Raw genomic sequence first — 24,123 nt, 5'->3', positions numbered from 1 at the left:
GTGGGCGGGACGAGCCGCTCAACTCTGGGTCAGCCGCAGCGTGCACCGCGCCGTTGCTAGGGCGACGGTTAGGCGAGGCGGCAGGAGCAAGGCCGGGAAGCCGCGGCAGCCCCGGGGTTGGAGCGACAGCTGCGGCGATGGCTCACGAAGGCTCGGTGAGCTTCAGCTCAGCTGGGGGTGGGCCACAGCCGGAATCCGCTTTAAAATCGGTGTGGGGAACCATGGGTCGGCCCCATGCCCGCCGCCGCCCGCCCACCATGCGGGCGTTCATGGTCACCAAGGAAGCCACGTCGGTCTTGGGCAGAAAATCTGCACCTGCGCCACGCACACTAACACGCTTTGTCACACTCGGAACCTGAGGGAAAAAGTCAAATGTATGGTGCAGAGCCCAAGAGCAGGAACTGACTTTGGAAGCAGCTGATGCATGTAATAAGTCTCTTACACTGAGGCGCCCATTTAAATGGATAAATCAGAATTGGTCAGGCCTTGGGGAGCGGTGTTGCTAAAGAAACTCCCTTTCAAGGCTTTTAGGAGGAAGGAATTGATTAAACAACAACTCTGAGGCTGCACTTGAAAGTCAAATTGCTTAAAAACCAATAATTTTTTTAAGGCTTCTTTTTATTTTAGAGAGAGCCCGCGCGAGAGGGGCGGTTGGGGAGGGGCAGAGGGAGAGAGAAAGTCTCAAGCAGACTCCCCGCTGACTGGGAGCTCCATTCTTGGGGGCTTGATCTTACCACTGTGAGATTATGACCTAAGCAGAAATGAAGAGCAGAGGCTTAACCTACTGAGCCACCCAGGTGCCCCAAAAGCCAGGAAATTTTTTAATAAAGCAGATTTGAGGAGACTTTGTGTAATAATATCTCTGACCTCTCTGGTCAGGCCACATCTAGGTACAGTCACTATCAAGGGTGGCACAGGTGAGGCTGGGAGAGTAAGTCTAAGGAACTGGCTCTCCTCTCCCAGCCCTACCTGTCCTGCTCTGCCCAAGCCTGGACTGGGCTGTGGGCTATTCCCTGGGCTTGTCACCAGGGCTGTTTTCATTACCAGAGAAGGGAAATGAGTCGTAAGGGATTTTGAGTCCAGTGTAAGGTTTAGGAAACACCAGATATGGGGAAGAATGAATTTGAGGGGACATCTGGTATGAGGCAATAGGTCGAGGGTGAGGAGGTAGAGATTTGGGAAGATTACCTTTAGAGGTAAATTTTGGAAGGAACCAAGTTCAGGGAGACTTGTAGGAAAATGAGAAGGCTCCCAAGAATCTGCTAGTAAGTTTCCTATGTCCCTAAAATGAACTTATGGAACTAGTCTTTTTCTTTTAATGTGGATTTTTCTTGATTATAAAAGAGACTCATTGTAGAGAACTTATAAAATAGAGAAGAGCACAAGAAAGAAACATACCACTGTTACAGTTTTGGTGTTTTCCTTTTCTTTAACGTATACTGGTTTTTATATCTGAGATGATACTTGGTATGTAATTTTGTATCCTGTTTCTCTCATTTATCATTACCTATCCTATTGCAAAATAAAATTATCTTTAATCGATGCATAAAATTCCTTAGTATAGGGTACACACAATTAGCCATATGTATTCTTTTTGTTAGAAATAAGTTTTCAATATTCTGCTATTATAAATGACAACACAGGGAATATGTTGGAGGATATATTTTTATTTTCATTTCAGGATATGCCTTTGGATGTGTTCATAAAACTGGAACTGATGTTTTTGAAGGTTGGACATCTTTTCAAATGTTTCTTAGTCATTTACAGTTCCATTTTTGTGAAATGTCATGTCCTTTGCTTATTATCCTTGGGGTCTTATGATTTTATTTTTTACATGAGTTTTTAATATACTTGGGGATATTTAACCTTTTTTATATTTGTTGCAGTTTTTTAAAATTTTATTTTGGAAAGCAGGATAAAGTCAGGCTCTAGAGTCAGACAGACCTGCATATGGATTATGACTCCACTACTTCCTTGCTGTGTCATCTGGACAAATTCTGTAAAATGAGGATAAAAATAGTATGTAGTCTAAAAATGTAGGACTGGGGCACCTGGGTGGCTCAGTCAGTTAAGCATCTTCCTTTGGCTCAGGTCTTGATCCCAGGGTCCTGAGATCGAGCCCCACGTCCCCACGTCAGGCTCTGTGTTCAGCGGGGAGCCTGCTTCTCCCTCTCCCTTTGCCTACCGCTCCTCCTGCTTGTGCTCTCACGCTCTCTCTCTCTCTCTGTCAAACAAATAAATAAAATCTTTAAAAAAAAAAAAAAAGAAAATAAAAATGTAGGACTTGAGTCAATGCTTGTAACTTAACTTACACTTAAGTGCCAATAAATGGTAACTACTGTCAACTTGTAATTAGGAGTGTCTTAAAAATAAGTATAGGAAAATTTTGCCTATATGTATACACCTCTCTAGCTATTTCTTTATTATTTTGTACATGATTTTTATGCTTAGGCAGTTTTTTCTAACTCAGAGATTATACGACAATTTAACCTATTTATTCCTACATTTTATTTTTGTTTCATTTGTGTGTGTGTATCCTTTAATCCATCTGGAGTTTATTTAGATGTATATTGTAAAATGAGGATCTAAGTTGATTTGGGGGAACAGAGGAGACTCTAAAGAACACTAACCATTTTTTTTTTAAAGATTTTATTTATTTGACAGAGAGAGGCAGCAAGAGAGGGAACACAAGCACGGGGAGTGGGAGAGGGAGAAGCAGGCCTCCGGCCAAGCAGGGAGCCCGATGTGGGGCTCGATCCCAGAACGCTGGGATCATGATCTGAGACGAAGGCAGACGCTCAACGACTGAGCCACCCAGGAGCCCCAGAACACTAACCATTTATTGACTTGTTCTTAATTTCTCTGAACTCTCAAGAAATTTGAACCTTTTGAGCTAGTGCCAATAGCTGGGACTGTGGCGTTAGAGCGATACATAGCCAGTGTGTACTCTGTAATCTCAAGCAAGCAATGGCTAACTTGTGTCCTTTCAGTTTCTTTGTAAAATGGGCTTAGTGAGCTGTTATGAAAATTAAATTAGCTAGATCAGGGGCACCTGGATGGCTCAGTCAGTTAAGTCTCCCACTGTTGGGTTCAGTTCAGGTCATAATCTCAGGGTCCAGAGATGGAGCCCCATGTCTGGCTCCCCACTCAGCGGGGAGTCTGCTTGAAAGATTCTCTCCCTCTGACCCTCCCCCCATCTCTCTCAAACAAATAAATAAATCTTAAAAAAATAAATTAGCTAGGTCAAACATCTAAAATGCATCTGAAATATAGTAGGTTTTTCGTAAATCGTTCCTTTCAAAAGGCTTTTCCTTCCTACTGGACAGCTTGAGAAAGCTTCCTCCTAGCTTATAGCTGCTTCTCCATTCCACTTCTCTGTTTCCTGCCCTGATTGCCCTGTTTTCTCATCACAGAGGCAGGAGAGACAGATCCGGGACCGCGGGGTGACCCGATCCAAGGCGGAAAAGGCGCGGCCTCTTGCGGTGCAGGTGCCACAGGTGGACATCGTGCCCGGGCGGCTCACGGAGGCTGAATGGATGGCGCTCATGGCTCTAGAGGAGGGAGAGGATGTTGTGGGGGACATCTTGGCTGATCTGCTGGCGCGTGTCATAGACTCTGCCTTCAAAGTCTACTTGACCCAGCAGGTGGGCCTGGATCCAGGTTCTCCAGACCCCTCTTCACCCACCCACCCATCCCTCCGGCCCCCCCCCTGGGCTGAGACCCTCTCTCACCTCCATAGTGCATTCCATTCACCATTAGCCAGGCCCGAGAAGCCATGCTACAGATCACTGAGTGGCGCTTCCTGGCCAGGGATGAGGGAGAATCTGCAGTGGCCGAGGACCCCACGTGGGGCGAGGACGAGGAACCCTTTGCATGCACGACAGATGCCTGGGCTCAGGGATCAGTGCCTGTGCTGCATGCGCCCGCCTTCATGGGGCCGGAGGAGATCTTCCAAGGCGAGGTAAGCCCAGCCCCCAGCTCCTTCCGACCCCCACCCCCCTACCCTGAGCCCTGCTGCCTCTTCCTTCTCCTCAGGGCCTCCCTGGACTCCTCTACCTTTAGTTCCTCTGTCCTCTTTCCCACGTCTCACTACCCACCCTCCACCCCAACCCCCGATGCATTTCCCTAGGACCAAGGGAGAGTGATGGCGAGAGGCTCTCAGGAGCAGATGGAATCTTGGGAGCATTCTCCAGAGCTGCAATTCACTCCGGGCCCCCCACCTACCCCAGAGCTGTTTCAGGAGACAGGGTCTGGGGGTCCTTTAGTGGACTTGGACGTCCAGGCTAGAGACCACCAGGCCACGGTGCGGTCCTTGAACGTGAGCCGCCAGCCGTCGGTGGAGCTGGCTCCGGATGGCAGTCCCCACCCTTCTCTGGAGCTGTCCCAAGTAGCCAGCACCCAGACCTTGGCCCCGAGGGCACAGCCCCGCGACTCCCAGTCCTTGCTGGAGGACCTCCATTATTGCACGTCCCAGCCGCATGTAGCTGGGGACGGGCTGAAGCGCAAGACAGAGGATGTGCCCCGCATCAACTCGGGGGTGTCGGGGGCCGGCCTTTCCGTGGGCGCCTCCACCGCGCTGGGCCGCTTCGCCTCATTAGAGCCACGGCAGCCCAGGTTCGCGGATGCGCTGCGGGGCCGACTTCCCTACAGGATGGGCCACAAGGCTGGGGTGCGTCTGGACCCCACGCGCCTGCCACGCCATTGGGTGCGCCCGCTCGTCGAGGTTCTGGTTCCGGACTCCGAGGCACGCCCCCTGGAAGCCTACCGCGGGCGCCGAAGGGTTGCGAAGTCCGAGGCTCCCCAGCCCCCCGCCAGACCACTAGCACCCGGACCCGGTGTCTGCGTCTCCCCGACAGTTTTCTTCTCTCTCCCACCTAGCGCTCCTTTCCATGCCTTGGGCCGGAGCCCTGGCCTCCAGTCCCCCACTTTAAGCTTAGGCCTACCATCGCCAGGCTTTGGGTCAAAATTGCCCTTTCCCAGACCTGGGCTTGGCTTTCTTGCCACGCACCCAGCCTTCCCTGATCTGGCCCGGAGCCCCAGCCCCAAACTGTGGCCTGGTGCCAAGTGGCCCAGTGGCTGGGAGGGGGAGGCTGAGTTGCTGAGCGAGATGTGGGCCGGCCGTAGCCGTGTAAATCCACAGGGCCTGGATCCCAGGGACCGGGAGGGTCAGGATCCTCACAGGTGGCCACAAACAGCACCCCGAGTCCTTGAGGCCACGTCCCAGGTGATGTGGAAGCCCATGTTGCTGCTTGATGCAATGAAGCTGGCTCCTGGTGTGAGCATGCGGAACCCAAGCACCCAGGTGCTGCTCAGGGCTGCAGTACCCCAGCAGGAGGACAAAGAAAGCGGCATCTCTCTCCCCATTGAACTGCACCCCATCCAGACAGATGCCCCAAAGCCTCAGGTGTCCGTGAGACAACTGGTGAAGCACCCAACCCCCAAAGTGTGGTCACCCCTCCCCAAGCACCCGCCCTCTTCTGGGCCCTGAAGCTCAGGCAGTCCGGTCCTCCTTTCTGCTTGCCAGAATAAACACCTGAGTCGCCTTAAGAGTTGGCCTGATGTCTCTGTGAGTTTCTTCCAAGGGTGTTCACTCAGGAGCAGTTGTCCTGCAGTTCTAGAAGAATAGAGAACACTGGTGCCAGGGAATAACCCTGTTTCCACCCTTGGGAGACCCTGCACTAGGGTCACTGTTGCTCCCCAGCAGAGGCATTCTGGAGAGCCATCCCCCTCTCCACAAAGGAGTAGCCATAAGGGCCGCAACACGGGTCTGTCTCAGCTGGAATCACTCAGAGTCTCCTTGCACTAGGGGAGGAAGCTGACGGCCCTGCTTAAGCACACGATTAAAGACAGGAGGAATTTGATATCTTGCTTCTCCAATCCCTGGAATTCACCAATTCAGTTTAGGGTGCAAGTCCAGGTTTCACTTGGAGACAACCATCAGCCTGCACAAGGCTCAAAGGAGTGCTGACTCTGGGCCAGAGATAGCGGTGAGGCAATCAAATGTCCGGCTTGCGATTTAAGGTGGAATTCACTCCCCAGTCCAAACAGGTGCGTGAACAAATCTGAGAGTCGCCTCTTTAAATCTTGTGTGCTCGGCCCCGCACCAGCCTGACTGCTAATCCGCGCGCAGCTCTGTGCGGCTCCTCCCCGCCGTGCCTGCCCGCCGCAGCCCAGCTCCTCGGCGGCAGACCGGCCAGTCTTTGCCATGTCGCGGTGGTCTCTCCTCAGTGCCCCGCTCCGGGGCCCTGGCTTTGTCCTGCTCATGCTGGTCCTCCTGTTTAGACGAAGTGTGCGGCTCTGGCATGAGTCTTATCTTTGGGACCTCGAGCGGTGCGCTGCAGACCTGACTGGGAAGACAGCGGTGGTCACTGGAGCCACCAGCGGTGAGTGCTCTTCTCATCCCGCTGCCTCACCGGGTGCCTCAGTCCCCAGCAGCCCCGGTGGGGAGGGTGGGGGTTGAGGACCAGCACCTCTGGTCGCTGCCAAGGCTGGCCTGCTCTGAAGCTGCCCTTCTATAGGCATCGGGAAGGCTGTATCCCAGGAGCTGGCCCGCCGTGGGGCCCGTGTGATTCTCGCCTGCCGCAGCTGGGAGCGTGGACAGCAAGCCCTGGCTGAGATCCGAGCAGCCTCAAAGGACGACCTTCTCCTGCTTTGCCAGGTGGACTTGAGCTCCATGGCCTCCATCCGGAGCTTTGCCCGGTGGCTTCTGCAGGAGTACCCTGAGATACATCTGCTCGTTAACAATGCTGGCATCTGCGGTATGTTTCCCCAGACATATCTCAGGAGCCCCCTTTCCAGTTCAGGGACCCTAAAGCAGGCATCCACCAAACCTAACCTGCACCTCCTGCTGAAAAACCTGAAGTCACACACAACCTTAACAAGCCTACCTTAAGTTATTGCCCCCAGCCTTGCACATACATGTCCCTGTGCGTTTCTACCGGACACCAATCTAGCTCCCAGATCTTGTCTCCTTCCATTACCCGCTGTCTGTGTTCTCCTCTCCTCCCAGGATTCCCCAGGACACTTACCCTAGAGGGCCTTGATCTCACCTTTGCCACTAACTATGTTGGGCCCTTCCTGCTTACAAATCTACTCCAAGGTAAGGAAGAATGGGTGCCTCCCTTCTGTGCCGCCCTTACTTCTCCATTCCCCTGGCATTTTTGTGGCTTACTGTCCCCATGGCCACTTCCTTTCCCTTGGCCCCAGCTGCTCACTGAGTGATGACCCAGTATGCTTCCCCCTCAACACACATACACAGCAGGGGAACCCACCTGACACAAGTCAGGAGTAGGAGGCTGGTAATGAAATCAGTCAGCCCCCAATACAACCAGCAAGGGATTTAAGATCTCACCTCTCCTTCCCCTAGCTCGGCATTTTACCTAGACCGGTAGAGTCAGTCATCTCCACAAAAGCTTCTTAAGGGGAGCGCTAGACCACTAGGAACATAGACACCAAGAAGACCTACTTCCTGCTCCCAGATAGTTCAAGGTCCACCAGGAATTGAGACAGAACACATCTCTGTCTTGGGCCGGAGTCCTCTGACTTTCTGATTTTTTAATACTTTCTGATTAAGGAAGTTTAGGTTCTTCCTGGGGAGGCTGGGGCAGAGTGAGGGGCAGGCGCCTTCCTCCTGACATCTTCTCCTGGACTGTGTAATAGCCTCCTTAAAATAAAATCAATCGGGGCTCCTGGGTGGCTCAGTCCTTAAGCGTCTGCCTTTGGCTCAGGTCGTGATCCCGGGGTCCTGGGATCGAGCCTCATGTCGGGCTCCCTGCTCAGCGGGAAGCCTGCTTCTCCCTCTCCCACTGCCCCTGCTTGTGTTCCCTCTCTCGCTGTCTCTCTCTCTCTGTGGGATAAATAAACTCTTAAATCAGATCAATTGTTTGGGTTAGGTAATACGTGTCCAAAACACAAAATTGAAAGTGTACAAAAAAGATTACATTTAAAAAGTCTCCTCCTCTCCTTGGAAATCAGCTACCCATTCCCCTCTTGGGAGGCAATTCCTGTTTTCAGGATCTCATGGGCTGTTCAGTGGCTAATTAAATTAACCCCAACTGGAAAGGGAACAAAGAGCAAGGCAAAACTCTATGCATTCGCAAGTAGTAACTTTGTCCCCCTTTCGACAAATCGTAACACCCTGTCTGCACCTTGCCTAGTCGTATTTTCTTAAATTGTCTTCTCTCCTTCCCTTCTCTCTCTCTTTTTTTAAACTGTCTTCTCTCCTTCCCTTCTCTCTCTTTCTCTTTTAAAGATTTTAATAATTTGTCAGAGAGAGAGAGCACAAGCAGGGGGAGTGGTAGACAACGGAGAAGCAGGCTCCCAGTGAGCAAGGAGCCCAATGTGATGCGATGTGGGGCTCCATCCCAAACCCTAAGATCATGACCTGAGCCGAAGGCAGACGCTTAACCAACTGAGCCACCCAGGTATCCCATCTCCTCCCCTTCTCTATTCTTCCTCCTGCCACTTGTAGCAATCACTTTTCACCATACCACTTGCTTAATATCCTTGGAAGGTACTCTATCCTTTAGAGGAGAAACTCTAAGTCCCTTCTCTCCATGCACAGACCCCCCCACAGACTGAGAGCCTCACCTTCCACCCTTCCTTAATCCACTCTCTCCTCTCCAGCAGTCTGTAGCTATGCTCTGTAGCTCTCGGCCCTTGTATTTTTCCCCTCTGGCTCTCCTTTTTGCACATGTGCTCGCCTCTATGTGGAATATCCTTTCCCACTCTTTTAGCTGACAGACTTTCGTTCCTCTGCCAAGACAGACCAGATACCGCCTGTGCTGTGGATCCTGCCCTGCCTCCCCCAGGAGCCCCCCATTTACAGGGCTCCCCAGCCCTGTATACATCCCCATTCCCACATCGACATTGTTCCATGAGGACCTGTCTCCAACTAGGGTGTGAGCCCCTTTGGTCTTTATGCCACTATGCCTGCAAGTCTGGGGTCTGTTCTCTTCAAGAATAATTTTCTCTCCAGTAAATTTGGGCTAAATAACACCTCAGTTTTTCATTTGTGATTTGTAATTTAAATGTACGGCTCAAAATAGTTTTGGCATTTTTAACACTGTAAACTCGTATGTGACAACTACTATTTTTCATATTTTATATAATCCAGACTTGATATAGATATAGATATATAGTAGGATAATTTTTTAAGATTTAACTTGTAGTATTGATTGTAATTCTATTTTTGTTACTTCGGAAGATAGCTGGGTTTTTAAACATTTTATTTATTTATTTATTTGTCAGGGAAAGAGAGAGAGAGCACAAGCAGGGAGAGCTGCAGGCAGAGGGAGAAGCAGGCTCCCCGCTGAGCAAGGAGCACCGTGCGTGCGGGACTCTATCTCAGAACGCTGGGATCATGACCTGAGCCAAAGGCAGATGCTTAACGGACTGAGCCACCCAGGTGTCCTGATAGCTAGATTTTTAAGAAAACACTTTCCCAAGTATCTCTACATACATTTCTTCCACCCCTCAACCTAGCACCCTTATGTCCTTAGCATCTGTCTTGGTGTTTGCCATAGTCCAGACACCTAATGAACATTCATGTGATGAATGCAGCAAAGACAGCTTTCACAGTGTCTCCAACCTTTGCTTTTCTCTCTTAGCCACCAGTGAGGGAAAACATAAACAGGGGTCAGTTAAAGTAGCTCCAGCTGACAAGTGGAAGAAAAGCAAGACAAAAATCCAAACACTACAGTAAAAGTGGAGGAAAAATGTTAGGAAAATAACTAATGAAAACGAAGTTTCCATTCACATTGAGCTGTCCTGTGCCTAGCCCAGGGAACATGGGGTTGGGGGGCCCACTGACCCTATCCTGAAAGCCCTGGATGATCTCTACTTTCTTTGAGTTTCCTGGAGCGGCAGGCTGGGGAGTGGGTATGGGAGTTCACTCCAGAACTTGGATTGAAGGAGTGTGGTCCTCTTTCCACCAGGGGCCCTACAACGGGCAGGGTCAGCCCGGGTAGTGAATGTGTCTTCCTTTCGGCATGCATATGGGTATGTTGATGAGAAACACCTGACAGGCGCTGGTAAGCCTTTGGCCTTTAACCAGAACTATGACTGCAGCAAACTGCTCTTGACCTCCTTCACTGGGGAGCTTGCCCGGAGACTTCAAGGGACAGGTAATTGCCTCTGACACCCCCTACTCCTCTATCCCCAGCACCACCTCCTAGCACTTCACATCTCATCCCAACATGTCCTGGCCATAAACTACTCCCCGTGTCCTCCAGGCCAGCTGTTAATCTCCATTCATCACCCGTGCGGCCTCTATTTCCCTCAACCCTGTCTTCACATCTCCTCTTCAGTCTTTCCAACTCTCTTACCACTCACAACACCCTTCTCCTCTCAGTATTCTCCAAAACCAACACCATCCATTGTCCCTCCTAAATTTCATCCAGCACTTTCAAATACATCCGGCTCCTCATTGGCTTGAATGCCACCATTTGTGTAAGTTCCGGAGGACTGACTTCCCTGGCGCCTCCCCGAGTCTCTAGTGACCTCTGCCCAACAGACCTGGTAGGATCCTCCCGTCATTGCACACTGGAGAACCACTTTCTTCCCAACAGCCTTTCCCTCTTTCTTCCCAACAGCCCCCTCTCCTTTCACTTTGCACTGTACCTGTGTCTCGTCCTCTCAGGTGTGACTGTGAACTCCGTGGACCCAGGTGTAGTATACACAGAGATCATGAAGCATTTCTCTTGGTCCTACCGCTTCGTCTTCTGGCTCTTCTCCTTCTTCTGTAAGGTGGGGAGGGGAGGAGCTGGCTCAGCCTGGACAGGGTGGGGCAGGGCTGTGCTTCTGTGTGTCCCCAGCAAGGGAGAGACAGCTTGGCCTGACTCCTCTTCCCCTCTACAGGACATCAGACAAGGTGCGATCCCAGTCCTCTACCTGAGCTTGGCAAAGGAGCTGGACGGTGTTTCTGGAAAATATTTTAGCAGCTCCTGTATGATAACTCTTCCCACTAAAGCTGCTCAGGATCCTCAAGTGGCCCAAAGCCTCTGGAATGCCTCGGTCCGGCTAACCAACCTCGATAAGATGGACTGATGCCCTGGGATCCCTGCCCTGACTTGCCATTCAGTCGACTCCCAGCCCTTACTCTGATCTGCCTTTTGTTTATTGGCTCCAAGCATCAATCTTCTTGTTTGGTATAGCGATCACTTCCTCTTCTTGTTGGCTCGGGGGCATGAAAGCTCACATTAGCCAGAGGATAGTTTCAGCTTCTACTTTACTGCCAGTTCTCTGATGAAAGTATTCCTCCCTTGGCTACTAGGATCTCCCAACCTACAGAATCCCACTTTGTGGTGAGAGGGAGTCAAACTCCTTCCAGTGGGAATTAGGGGTCCTGGTGAGAAGGGAAACTTCCACGTGTACCTCTTGGTTTCTTCATGTGTGCTTCCTGGTTTGGGGCAGACAGCACCACACCGTGCCCTCTGGATTAAAGCATTTATAGCATCCTGTAGGACAGCACTCCACAGAGGGTTGTCTCCCAACTGGTACTGTAGCTGAGCAGATGATCGTTCCACCTTTCCATCAGACCAAGCCAACGTCGCAAGCAATAAGCCAAGCAACGAGGTCGGTGAAGTCTGGTGCTGGGAGCCCATTGTTTTTCTCTCAGGGTCTTTGTTCATCTATATACATTTTGGGATCAGCTCTTCAAATTTCACACACACACACACACACACACACACACACGGACCTTTCTGTGGTTCCATTGCATCTACTTGGGAGGATTGACATTTTTATGATATTGTTTTCCTAGCCTCGAGCAAGGTATACTCCTACCTACTTAACTCTTTCTAATATCTTTACAAAATGTTAAATAATTTTATCTGTAAAGATTTTACACCAGTTTTATTATATTTAATTCTGGTACCTTCATTTTTATGCTATTGTAAATGATGCTTTAATCTGTGTGCTGATTGTCTATCAAATGACTATAATAAATTACTTATTTTAATGAATTATCTGTAGGTGCTTTGGGTTTTTTTACATAGAAAATCACACCGTCTAGGAAAAATAACAGCTTTACTTCTTCCCTTTCCACTATTCTTTTCTTTTTCTAGAAGAAAAAGATCTACTAGTATTAAACCAAGCTTGCATTTCTGAAGTAAACACGATAACAGCCTTGCCCTCCGGGTCACTGTGTTGTACAGACATTGCTAAATTGAGCGTACTCAGGTTTTTGTTTAGCACTTTGTACCATGTTCATAAATGAGACTGGCCTGCACTTTTTTTTTAAGTTTTAGTTTTATTTACGCCATCTCTATACCCCACACAGGGCTCCAACACATGACCCCACCCCAAGATGAAGAGTTATATGCTCTTGCAACTGAACCAGCCAGGCACCCCTGGCCTGTACTTTTCTTTACCCATATTGCCATTGTCTCATTTCACTGTCATGGATCTATTCATTTCATAAAACGAATTGGGGATTCGTGTTAGTCCAGGAGCATCATCTGAGAAGCAGACGCCAAGTTGAGATTGAATGTATAAGAAACTTGTTAGGGGAAATGGCTGCGAGAGAAAATGGGAAGGAAGCTGGAGAAGCTGAGAGGGCTACCACACTGGGATCTGAGTCTGACCCTGAGTGAAGAAGGGAAAGAAGGCTGGTTGGGCGCCTCAGAGAGTAGTGGAAGGATTTTTCCAATTTAAACTCCCTCTCTTGTTTTGAAAGTGTATAATCTGTTCTTTAGTGGTTAATAAAAAAATTTCAACCTGCATATTTGACTTAGCAGTTTCTCTCTCTCTTTTTAAAGATTTTATTTATTCTAGAAAGAGAGCAGCGAGTGGGGGGGGGGGCAGAGGCAGAATCTCAAGCCAACTCCGCAACTCCTCGCTGAGTGCAGAGCCCAGGAGAGGCTCAAGGCTCAAGGCTCCATCTCACAACCCTGAGACCATGACCTGAGCTGAAACCAAGGGTCTGGCTGCTAAACCGACTGAACCAATCAGGTGCTAGAGACTTAACATGTTGTTTCTTTAGTCAGTATTTTTATACTTCCTTCAAAAAATACATAGACATTAGAATTCTTTAACAATTATTCTCTGTGAATTTGTATGCTTTTGTAACCTGATATTGTGATGATATTGTTATTTTGTTAATTGCACAAATCAAATATACTGTTGTTATTTTAAGTAGTTCATATTTGTGTAGATTTACCCATATGTTTAATGTTTTCTTTGCCTACTCTTCTTTCTCGTGTCTCAGATCTTCCACCTGGGATTATTTTCCTTTTACCTGAAGTACATCCTTTTGAACTCCTGTGATGAGGATTTAAGGTACACAGCATTTTACTAAGACAGTTCCCTGTGCACACATTCTGTATAATCTCCTTTCCTCAACTGTGAGCAGAACTCATGAATGTGGTGGAATTTCACTCCCGTGTTTACCTTATATGCTGACAAACGGGATTTGCTGATGTAATTAAACTCTGTCAGCAGCTGACTTTGAATTCATCAAAGAGGAGATTATTTTGGGTGGACCTGACCTATCAGGTGAGCCCTTTTAAATTGTTCAGGTCTTCCCAGAACTCAGAAAGATCGTCCTGTTTACCATGAAGAAATAAACTGCCACACTGTAGAGAGGACCACCTGGCCTCCAGGAGTCAAGGCTTCCGTTCTCCAGCCATAACAAACTGGATTCTGCCAATACCAGTGAGTCTGGGAGAGCCCCTGCAGCCCAGATGAAACTGCAGTCCTGGCTGACATCATGATTTCAGCCTGGCGACACCCTGAGCAGAGGATCCAGCTAATCTGTACCCAGACTCCCGCCGCGCAGAAACCGTGAGGCAATGCATGGGTTCTTTCAAGCCACTGAGTGTAGTGACTGGTTATGCAGCAATAGAAAACTCATACAGGGTCTAATGATAATAAACCTTCTCAGTTTTATTGGCTTGAAAATGTCTTTATTTCACCATTTCTGAGGGATCATCTTGCTGGCTAAGGAATTATAGGCGGGCAGATATTGTCTTTTATCCAGTTGAAGATAATAATCTTTCCTCTTCTGGCTTTCATTGTTGCTATGAGAAGTCAGATGTTACTCTAACAGTGCTTTTTTTGTCTCTTGCTCCTTTTATTATGTTATCCTTGTCATCACTTTCCTGCAGTTTCACTACTGTTAATCCAGATGTGTATTTCTTTTTGTTTATTCTGGTGGGAATCCCTTGGGTTTCCTGAATCTGAGGTTATATATGTCTCCTGTATTTCTATTTATTTGTTTGGTAGATTTGACATGGTACATTTTGAAAATTTAAGGTATACAGCATGTTACTTTGATACATTTATATGTTGTAATACGACTGCTGTGGAAGCAGTATTTATCGCACCACCTCATTACAGTACAATATTATTGTGGGTATCCATCATACTGTACATCAGAGCTCTACGTCTTATGTACTACTCATTACAAGTTTATGCCCTTAAACACCATTAATCTTATCCTTCACATCCCCCCTCTCCTAGGAACCACCATTTTACTTTCTGTTTTTTCATAGGTTTGACTTTTTTTTAGATTGCACATATCAATGATGTCATACAGTATTTGTCTTTCTCTGTCTGACTTATTTCACTAAGCATAGTGCTCAAGGTCCATCCTTGTTGTCACAAATGGCAAGAGATCCTTTTATCTCATGGCTGATAATATCTCATTGTGTGTATATATACATATACACAGACATACATGTATATATGCTCTCTATATCATCTACCCGTCTAGCTAGCTAGCTAGCTATCTTTTTTTATCCATTCATCCATTGATGGGTGCTTGGGTGTTTCCATATTATTTTGGCTATGGTCAATAATGTTGGGATAAACATGGGTGCATGTGTCCTGTTGAAAACCTGTTTTCATTTCCTTTGGGTATATACCCAGAAGTAGAATTGCTGGATCGTACAGTAGATCTATTTTTAATTTTTTGAGGAAACTCCATATTGTTTTCATAGTGGTTGGACTGATTTACTTTCCCACCAACAATGTAGAAGGGTTCCATTGTCACCATAGCCTTACCAGCACCTGCTGTCTCTTGTGCTCGTAATGATAGCCATTTTAACAGGCGTGTTAAAGTGGTACCTCACTGTGGTTTTTATTTTCACTTCCCTGATGATGAGTGATGTTGAGCATCTTTTCATGTACCTGTTGGTCATTTTGATGGTCCTTTCTGGAAAAAGGTCTATTTAGTTCTTCTGCCTTTTTTTTTTTTTTAAAGATTTTATTTATTCATTCAATAGAGAGAGAGACAGGCAGCGAGAGAGGGAACACAAGCAGGGGGAGTGGGAGAGGAAGAACCAGGCTCGCAGCGGAGGAGCCTGATGTGGGGCTCGATCCCAGAACACCAGGATCACGCCCTGAGCCAAAGGCAGACGCTTAACGACTGAGCCACCCAGGCGCCCCAATTCTTCTGCCTTCTTTAATCAGATTGTTTTTGTAGTTAAATTGTGCTAGTTCTTCGTGTTTTTTGGATATTAATTCCTTTTCCAATATATGGTTTACAAAAATTTTCTGCCATTCTGCAGGCTGTCATTGTTCATTGTTTCTTTTGCTGTGCAGTTTTTGAGTTCGATGTAGTCCTGTTTGTTGATTTTTACTTTTGAGTTTGTGCATTTGGCGTCTTGTCCAAAAAAAATCATTGCCAAGACCAACACTGATAAGCTTCTTCTGTATTTGTCCTTTTTAAAAAAAGTTTATTTGAGAGAGAGAGTGAGAGCATGAGCAGGGGGAAGGGCAGAGGGAGAAGCAGACTCCCCATTGAGGAGGGAACCTGATGTGGGACTCGATCCCAGCACCTGGGGATCATGATCTGAGCTGAAGGCAGATGATTAACTGACTAGGCCACACAGGCACCCCTGTATTTCTCTTTAAACACAGCCTCTCCTCCATTATCTTTCTTCTCTCTTTATGAAATTACAATTAGATAAAGTTTGGACCTTCTCACTTTATCCTTCATGTCTCTTGACCTCTCTTCCACATTTTCCTTCTTGTATGTTAAAGCTGTATTTTGGTTCATTTTTATTTATTTATTTATTATTTTATTTTTATTTTTTAATTTATATTCTTAAAAAATATTTTACTTACTTTAGAGAGAGAGAGAGAAAGTGTGTGGGGAGGTGAGGAGCAGAGGGGGAGGAAGAGGGAGGGGGAAAGACTCTCAAGCAGAATCCGGTGCTGACTGCAGAGCCCAACGGAGTGTTCGATCTCACGACCCCAAGATCATGATGGGTGTTGAAACCAAGAGTCCGCCGCTTAACTGAGCCACCCAGGCGCCCCTGATTCATTTTTTTAAAATCTATTTTCCAGTTTACTAATTCTCCCTTCAACCATGATTGCATTTTTTAATTCCATCCAATAACTTTATATTACAATAATTACGGTTTTATTACTATGTTTCATAATTGGTTGTTTTGCCAATCTACCTAGTCAATTTTTTAAAAAATTTATTTATTTGAGAGAGAGTGCGAGGGCTAGTGGGGAGAGGGGCAGAGGGATAGAATCCTCAAGCAGACTCCCTTCTGAGTGGGGAGCCCAACTCAGGGCTTGATCCCACAACCCACGAGATCATGACCTGAGCCAAAACCAAGAGCTGACTGCTCAACCGACTGAGCCACCCAGGTGCCCCTACCTAGTCAATTTTAATAATCTCTTGTTCCTTCCTTATATTGTAAATCCCCCTTTATGTATGTATGTATGTATGTATGTATTTTTAACAGGATCTTAGCAGCATGCCACCAAGATCTTGTGTTTGGTTTTTTGTTTTTTTTTTAAAGATTTTATTTATTTATTTGACAGAGAGAGCGGGAGAGCACAAGCAGGGGGAACAGCAGAGGGAGAGGGAGAAGCAGGCTCCCCGCTGAGAAGCGAGCCAGACACAGGGCTTGATCCCAGGACGCTTAACCATCTGAGCCACCCAGGCGCTCCCCCTTTATGTTTTTAAAAACATATTAAACATATTCATTTTTTATACTGTAACTGAAAATTCCAGTGTCAGTAACCTTTGTAGGTGTGAATAGTTTGTGGTAGCTTGTTTCTCTGTGTGTTTGGTAACTTCGGACACTCATGGTTCTTGGAACTATAGCTATAGGACTCATTGGAGGCCTGGGATTAAAGTGTACATTTAGTTTGGCCAAGTTCCCGGGAGTACTATATCAATTTGGGACCGTTTTAAATTAGATTTTGTCTTGGAATTTTTTTGGCCACTCATGTGATATACATTCTGGTCCCAAACTTATGTGAATACAAGCTTATTATTTTGAATTATTTTGATTTTCTCCCATTACACCTTCAACCAAGGATGAGAAGCTTTTATCCTACTGTTTTCCCCGTGGGGCACTTTTTTTTTTTTTTGAAGTTCAATGTCTGGGGTGTTACTCCTTGACTCTCTTGGCTTCATGTGTGTGTGTAGGAGGGTGGTAGTTTTCTATTCCAATCTTCTCGGCTCAACCCCAGATGTGGTCTTCTGTCCCTACTTAAGGCCCTTTAAACCCCAGTTCCAGGCCACTCAGGGTTGGTTTACCAAACACTGGCTCCAGTAATCATCTGTGCCTTGGGATTTATAATTTCACATCATCTCTAGCTTCTGAGGAATCCCCTTACTTTCCCACCAATTCATTTAGGCAATACAGGGGGCAGGTGCGTGTGCGTGTCCGTGTGCGTGCATGTGTGAATGTTGCATTCCAGCATTTTTAGTTGCACTATATCAGGTGGAATTTCCATGATATTTAGTCCTCTATTGCCAGAAATGGAAGCACCCATTTATTCCTTCCTCTCTCCTTCCCTCCCTTCTTTCTCTCCTTTTGTGTTTGTATAGCCGATTATTCCAGCACCATTTGTTGAATAGTGTGTCTCTTTTCCACCGACCAATAATATAAACTATGTCAAATATCAAACATTCATATGTATTTGTGTTTGTTTTAGGTCTAGACTCTTTTCTGTTCTAATGGTCTCCTTTTTTTTTTCTCTGTCTACATCAGTACCATATTGCCTTAATTACAACAACTTTAAAATAAGCACTGCCCCCTGAACTGTGCTCTTTTACTGGAGGAGTTTCTTGGCTATTTATGGCCCTGGGCTCTTCTCTACAGATTGACTAATTTGATAGCATAAGTTCCTAGAATATCCTGGTAGGTTATTGACTGGGATTCTTTCAAATACATAAATATGGGATAATGACTTCTTTATGACATTAAATTCTCCTGTTTGTGAATATGCTATATCTCTCATTTATTTAGGCTAACTTTAATGTCCTCAATTTTATAATTTGGTTGTTCACATATTTTGTTAAGTTTATGACTACATGCATCAACTTTGTTTAAAAATTATATTATTTAACTTTTCATTATTGATTATGGAAATGTAATTGATTTTTATGTTGATTTTGTATCTAGCCACTTTGCTATTTTTAAATCAAATCTAATAATTTTCAGATTCCTTTTTAAAAGACTTTATTTTTATTTTTAACTTTTTTAAGATTTTAAGTAATCACCACTCAATGTGGGGCTCAAACTCATAACCCTGAGATTTGTTGTTGCATGCTGTACCAACTGAGACAGCCAGGTACCCCTTAAAGACTATTTCTAAGTAATCTCCACACCCAGTGTGGGGCTTGAACCCACAACTCTGAGAGCAAGAGTCACTCCATTGACTGATTCAGCCAGGTGTCCCAATAATTTTCAGATTCTTTTGACATTTTCTATGTAGGTCATCAGATCATCTGTGAGAAATTACAGTTTAATTTCTTCCTTCTAATTTTTATGTTTTTTTATATCTTTTTTATCTTATCAGTTACTTTCTAAAATATAATGTTGATTAGAACCAGACATATTGGACATCTCTGTATTCCTGATTTTAGGGAATCTAATGAGATCCTGATGTAACAAAACATCTGTATTTGTAGATACGGTTTTTCCCATGATTTCTACAATAGAACTTGTGTGGTCCTACGTTCCCACTGTAGGAGAAACTTTTTATGATTGTTCTGGCTTATCCCACATAGTGGGTTCTTATTACATAGTCCTCAAGGTCCCCTGAGGGACCATCCTCACACTGTCCCCACCCCTACCCCAGAAAGGAGTGGGGAACAGCAGGCCTGGCTCTCCCTGGGCCACCTTGTCCCCTCACACTCTACTAGTGTGTGGTAACAAAGCCAAGCAATGATGAATTGAACATTCGGTTCTTTTTGAAAGGCTAGAACTCTCATAAAAGTATAAAAAAGCAGAGGGAAGAAGGGTTGAAGTTCTATCTCTAGACTGTCCGATACAAAAGCACTGGCCACATGTAGCTATTAAGTACGTGAAATGTGGCTAATGTGACTGAGGAACTGAACTTTCAATTTTAATTTTAATTAAATTTAAGTTTAAAAATGTATATTCAATCCAGTATTCAAACACTTCTAAATATGTTTCAAACAAGTTGCCTACATGAATATACTTCAACTATAAATTATTTACTTATTTAAATTAATTTAATTAACATATAGTGTATTATTAGTTTCAGGGGTAGAATTTAGTGATTCATCAGTTGCATATAATACCCAGTGCTCCATTCCATCAAGTGCCCTCCTTAATGCCCATCACCCAGTTACCCCATCCCCGAGCCCCCCTCCACTCCAGCAACCCTCAGTTTGTTTCCTATAGTTAAGAGTCTCTTATGGGTTTGTCTCCCTCTCTGTTTTCATCTTATTTTTCCCTCCCTTCCCCTATGCTCCTCTGTTTTGTTTCTTAAATTCCACATATGAATGAAATCATATATTTGTCTTTCTCTGACTGACTTATTCTGCTTAGCATAATACCTTCTAGTTCCATCTACATCATTGCAAGTGACAAGATTTCGTTTTGTGATGGCTGAGTAGTATTACATTGTATATATATACCACATCTTCTTTATCCATTCATCTGTTGATGGACATCTGGGCTCCTTCCATATTTTGGCTATTGTGGACATTGCTGCTATAAACATTGGGGCACAGGTGCCCCTTTGAATCACTATGTTTGTACCTTTGGGGTAAATACCTAGTAGTGCAATTGCTGGGTCATAGGGTAGCTCTATTTTCAACTTTTTGTGGAACTTCCATACCGTTTTCCAGAGTGGCTGCACCAGCTTGCATTCCCACCAACAGTGTAAGAGGGCTCCCTTTTCTCCAATCCTCGCCAACATCTGTCGTTTCCTGACTTGTTAATTTTAGCCATTCTGACTGGTGTGAGGCGGTATCTCATTGTGGGTTTGATTTGTATTTCCCCGATGCCGAGAGCTGTGGAGAACTTTTTCATGTGTCTGTTGGCCACTTGGATGTCTTCTTTGGAGAAATATCTGTTCATGTCTTCTGCCCATTTCTTGATTGGATTATTTGTTCTTTGGGTGTTGAGTTTGATAAGTTCTTTATAGATTTTGGATACTAGCCCTTTATCTGATAAGACATTTACAAATATCTTCTCCCATTCTGTCAGCTGTCTTTTGGTTTTGTTGACTGTTTCCTTTGCTGTGCAAAAGATTTTATCTTGATGAAGTCCCAATAGTTCATTTTTGCCTTTGTTTCCCTTGCCTTTGCTGATGTGTCTAGCAAGAAGTTGCTGCGGCCAAGGTCAAAGAGGTTGCTGCCTGTGTTCTCGTCTAGGATTTTGATAGATTCCTGTCTCACATTTAGGTCTTTTTGTCTTTCATCTGTTTTGAGTCTATTTTTGTGTATGGTATAAGAAAATGGTCCAGTTTCCTTCTTCTGCATGTGTCTTGCTGTCTACCTTTACCCAATTGCCTCTCCAAGTCTCTCAGCCTGAAGACCACCTCCTCCCTCTAGGAAACAGCATTCTTTTCCTCAAGGGGAGGTATTCCCCTCTTGGTTCCTTCCCATGTTTTGGAATGCACAGGATTCCACCTGAAGAGTACAGATATTCTCTGTTCAGCATCACAGTTTGGGAGGATGGACTCCAGTCATGCAAATTGGGATTCCCCATCAGAGGGACCCTCAGGCTGGGACCTATGAAAACAGACATAGAACAAAGAAAATATTAATTTTCCTTGAAGACCATGTAGCCTAATCCAATGTAAAAGAAACGATATTTTTCCTATTAGCGCATACTGTCCTTTAGATTCGGTGGGACCCCCTTTCGTGGTGCTGAGAAGCATTTGGGTCTTTCCTGTGTCCCCATTCTCATTCCACCTGGGGCCTGGCTGCTTCACATGAAAACTCAGCACATCTGTTAAAGGTTGTTTAAGTCACTCAGAAGGATGACTCCAGCTCAAAAAATGTACACTCAAAAAATTTTTCAAGAGATCAATATGTGCTAATATAGACAACCTCCAGGATTTAGTTTCCAGTGGAGATAAAAACAAGGTTCGGAAGGTAGATCTAGGAAGCTGCCATTTGCATCTAAAATGCTTAAGTTTTCAGAGCCTGACACTGGAATGACAAAACAAACAAAACACAGGCATTGAGCTGCTTTGGGTAGGGATCTTGGGTGATGCGACGAGTGGGATATACATGTTTAAAAAAATATGTGCATACTCACAATAGCCAAAAGGTAGAAACAACCCAAATGGCCATTGATGGGAGAATGATGAACAGAATGTGGTGTATACACACGAGGGGATATTTTTCAGCCTCAAAAAGGAAGGAAATGCTGACACGTGCTACAATATGAATGAATCTTGAAAATGTAAGCCAGGCACAAAAGGACACATATTGTATGATTCCACTTATATAAAGTACTTAGAGTAGTCAAATTCATAGAGACAGATAGTAGAACCCTTGTGCCCAGGGTCTGGGGGAGGGGAGAATAGGGAACTTGTGTTTAATGGGTACAGAGTTTCAGAAAGGAAAGATGAGACAGTTCTATAGATGGATAATGGTGATGCTTGTGCTGGGGAAGGAAAATTTCCTTTAACCTTCAAAATTCTTCTAGCTGGTCTAAGAATTAAATTGACGTGAGACAGACTAACAGGAGAAAATCAAATTTAATTACACACATACAGGGAGTCCACACTGACACGAGATTCCAAAGCAATCAAGCAAATGGAAGTGTGTATGTCATCTTGAACCAAGGAAAGGGGGGTAGAAGTCTGGGACTACAAATGGAAGGAAAGCAAGTCATGGGCACATGAAAAGAGTAAATCTTTGGTGAATAAATAGTTGCTGGGCCATCCAGAAACAAGGGACATAGAAGGAATTTTGATCAAACAGGCCTTGCTAGTGTCCTCCCTTTCTACCACCCCTTGTTCATATTATAATGTAGTTATCTATGGTGAGAGCTCTCTTCCTGAAGCAGGTCCTCCACCTAAATTATTTTAGGCAGTTAGATGGGAGGTCAAAATTTCTTCCTCCCTTGGTCCTTGATTGTTTTAGCTTGAAATAATCTGCATGTCAAAGTGGCACATTTTGGGGCAGACTGCCCTTGGTCCCTCTAGTTGCAGAATAATGTAAGTGTACTTAGTTCCACTGAACTGTATGCTTAAAAATGGTTGAAATGGGAAGTTTTATGCACGTGTTACCACAATAAAAGGTATGTGCAGGTAGTATGTTTTAGATTTATTTTTTATTTTTTAAAAAGATTTTATTTATTTATCTGACAGCACAAGCGGAGGAGGGGGGGGTAGCAGAGGGAGAGGGAGAAGCAGGCTTCCCGCTGAGCAGGGACCCTGGGATCATGACCTGAGCTAAAGCCAGATGCTTAACTGACTGAGCCACCCAGGAGCCCCTAGATTCATTTTTATACGCCGTTTCTCTTTGATTGAAGGGGATGGAGGCTATTTCTACTAAAATTACAGATGCATTTATTATTTGACCAGATGTATCCTACTTGTACATACCTGCCCACATATGAAGTGTCATATGTACAGGGTGATTCACTGTAGCCTTGCTTGCAGCTTCAAAAGATTGGAAACAAAGTATCCCACTGGAAGAGGCTGGTTCATAAATTATGTATATCCAGGCAATAGAGTTCTATGTGGTGAAAAAAATAAGAGGGGTGCCTGGGTGGCTCAGCACAGAGCCTGCTTGAGATTCTCTCTCTCCATCTGCCTCCTCCACCTGCCCCACTCCCCCATCCTCTGATTTCTTTCTCTCTCTGAAAAAAAAAAAACAAAAACAAAAAACCCCAAAAAACAAAAAAAAAACAAGAAAACCCACAGAAAACAAAAAACCAAAAACCAAACCAAAACAAAAAACCAATAAGGAAGATCTCTAACTGATTTAGAAAGATATCCAGGATATATTAAGTGAAGAAACCAAGATGCAAGTGTATATAGCATGCTACCTTTTGCATAAGAAATGGGAGGAGTAAGGCTATATATTTGCTTGCATTTGCGTAGAGCATTGAAAGGATAAACAAGAAACTAAAAACAAAGGTTACCTGTAGTGAGCAGAAGGAAGGAGTGGATGGAAATAGGTTGAAGGGAGGTTTTTCAGTGTATATTCCTTTTTTTAAAAAATATTTTATTTATTTATTTATTTGACAGAGAGAGACAGCCAGCGAGAGAGGGAACACAAGCAGGGGGAGCGGGAGAGGAAGAAGCAGGCTCCTAGAGGAGGAGCCTGATGTGGGGCTCGATCCCAGAACGCTGGGATCACGCCCTGAGCCGAAGGCAGACGCTTAACCGCTGTGCCACCCAGGCACCCCTTCCAGTGTATATTCTTTATATTGTTTTGATTTTTGAATTATGCAAATGCATTATCCATTCAATATATTAGAAATATTGATAAAATGGGAAAAAAACGGGGCCATGGTGGAGACGTTGCCCAATTCATCATTTCTACCATTTATCCTTCCACCCCCACCTCACCATCAATTTTATGGACTTTTCAGGTTGTTTTCAGTCTTAGATGAACTGAGACAAACATAACATTACAATGGTTATTATTCAGGCTCTTTATATGGATTCATTTAAATTTTCCTAACAACCTAGTAATATAGATAATATAATTAACATTCCCATTTTACAAATGAGGGAACAGGGCCATGGAAGGGTTAAGTAATCCACCCAAGATCTCGCACAGCCTGTAAATCACAGAATTCAACCCCCCATCTATCAAAACCTGGCTCTCCCAACATCCTTGTACAAGTATCTTTGAACACTTGCCCTATTATTTCATTTCTTTGACTACACTATTAGAAGTGGGTACATTGGGACAAGGAGTTTGTCCTT

At 45.2% G+C, this 24,123-nt stretch overlaps 2 protein-coding genes across 5 annotated transcripts; both read left to right on the top strand.

Moving 5' to 3' along the window:
- The first annotated feature begins 8 nt into the window (after positions 1 to 8).
- CUNH2orf81 (chromosome unknown C2orf81 homolog) lies at positions 9 to 5,552 on the top strand. 2 transcript variants are annotated; one of them, XM_026482531.4, is made up of 4 exons: positions 9 to 155; positions 3,414 to 3,644; positions 3,740 to 3,961; positions 4,130 to 5,552. In XM_026482531.4, the coding sequence occupies exons 1-4, from the start codon at positions 138 to 140 to the stop codon at positions 5,486 to 5,488; spliced, it is 1,830 nt and encodes a 609-aa protein (XP_026338316.3). In that variant the 5' UTR covers positions 9 to 137; the 3' UTR covers positions 5,489 to 5,552. The 2 variants fall into 2 exon arrangements, with proteins under 2 accessions (XP_026338316.3, XP_057165266.1); XM_057309283.1 differs by lacking the exon at positions 9 to 155 and having other exon boundaries at positions 3,561 to 3,644; positions 3,760 to 3,961.
- Positions 5,553 to 6,091: 539 nt separating this feature from the next.
- LOC113243743 (retinol dehydrogenase 12-like) lies at positions 6,092 to 11,963 on the top strand. Of its 3 annotated transcripts, none has more exons than XM_026482553.4 (6): positions 6,092 to 6,383; positions 6,519 to 6,758; positions 7,010 to 7,099; positions 9,936 to 10,124; positions 10,640 to 10,746; positions 10,858 to 11,963. In XM_026482553.4, exons 1-6 carry the CDS (start codon positions 6,206 to 6,208, stop codon positions 11,044 to 11,046), a joined length of 993 nt encoding a protein of 330 aa, XP_026338338.1. In that variant the 5' UTR covers positions 6,092 to 6,205; the 3' UTR covers positions 11,047 to 11,963. The 3 variants fall into 3 exon arrangements, with proteins under 3 accessions (XP_026338338.1, XP_026338347.1, XP_057165267.1); XM_026482562.4 differs by having other exon boundaries at positions 6,111 to 6,383; positions 10,640 to 10,666; XM_057309284.1 differs by having other exon boundaries at positions 6,111 to 6,383; positions 10,640 to 11,963.
- The last annotated feature ends 12,160 nt before the right edge of the window (positions 11,964 to 24,123 follow it).

The sequence above is a fragment of the Ursus arctos genome, unplaced genomic scaffold (genome assembly GCF_023065955.2).
Source record: "Ursus arctos isolate Adak ecotype North America unplaced genomic scaffold, UrsArc2.0 scaffold_8, whole genome shotgun sequence".
NCBI lineage: Eukaryota > Metazoa > Chordata > Mammalia > Carnivora > Ursidae > Ursus > Ursus arctos.
This window is presented reverse-complemented; position numbering and strand designations above follow the sequence as displayed.

What these genes read in the sequence shown, in the direction of transcription:
- CUNH2orf81 (XM_026482531.4), top strand. An exon ending in AAGTCTACTTGACCCAGCAG is followed by an intron (nt 3,645 to 3,739) that starts GTGGGCCTGGAT and finishes TCACCTCCATAG; the next exon opens with TGCATTCCATTCACCATTAG. An exon ending in AGGAGATCTTCCAAGGCGAG is followed by an intron (nt 3,962 to 4,129) that starts GTAAGCCCAGCC and finishes GCATTTCCCTAG; the next exon opens with GACCAAGGGAGAGTGATGGC.
- LOC113243743 (XM_057309284.1), top strand. Translation starts at nt 6,206, where the DNA reads ATGTCGCGGTGGTCTCTCCTCAGTGCCCCGCTCCGGGGCCCTGGCTTT. An exon ending in GGTCACTGGAGCCACCAGCG is followed by an intron (nt 6,384 to 6,518) that starts GTGAGTGCTCTT and finishes GCCCTTCTATAG; the next exon opens with GCATCGGGAAGGCTGTATCC. An exon ending in CCGGAGACTTCAAGGGACAG is followed by an intron (nt 10,125 to 10,639) that starts GTAATTGCCTCT and finishes TCGTCCTCTCAG; the next exon opens with GTGTGACTGTGAACTCCGTG.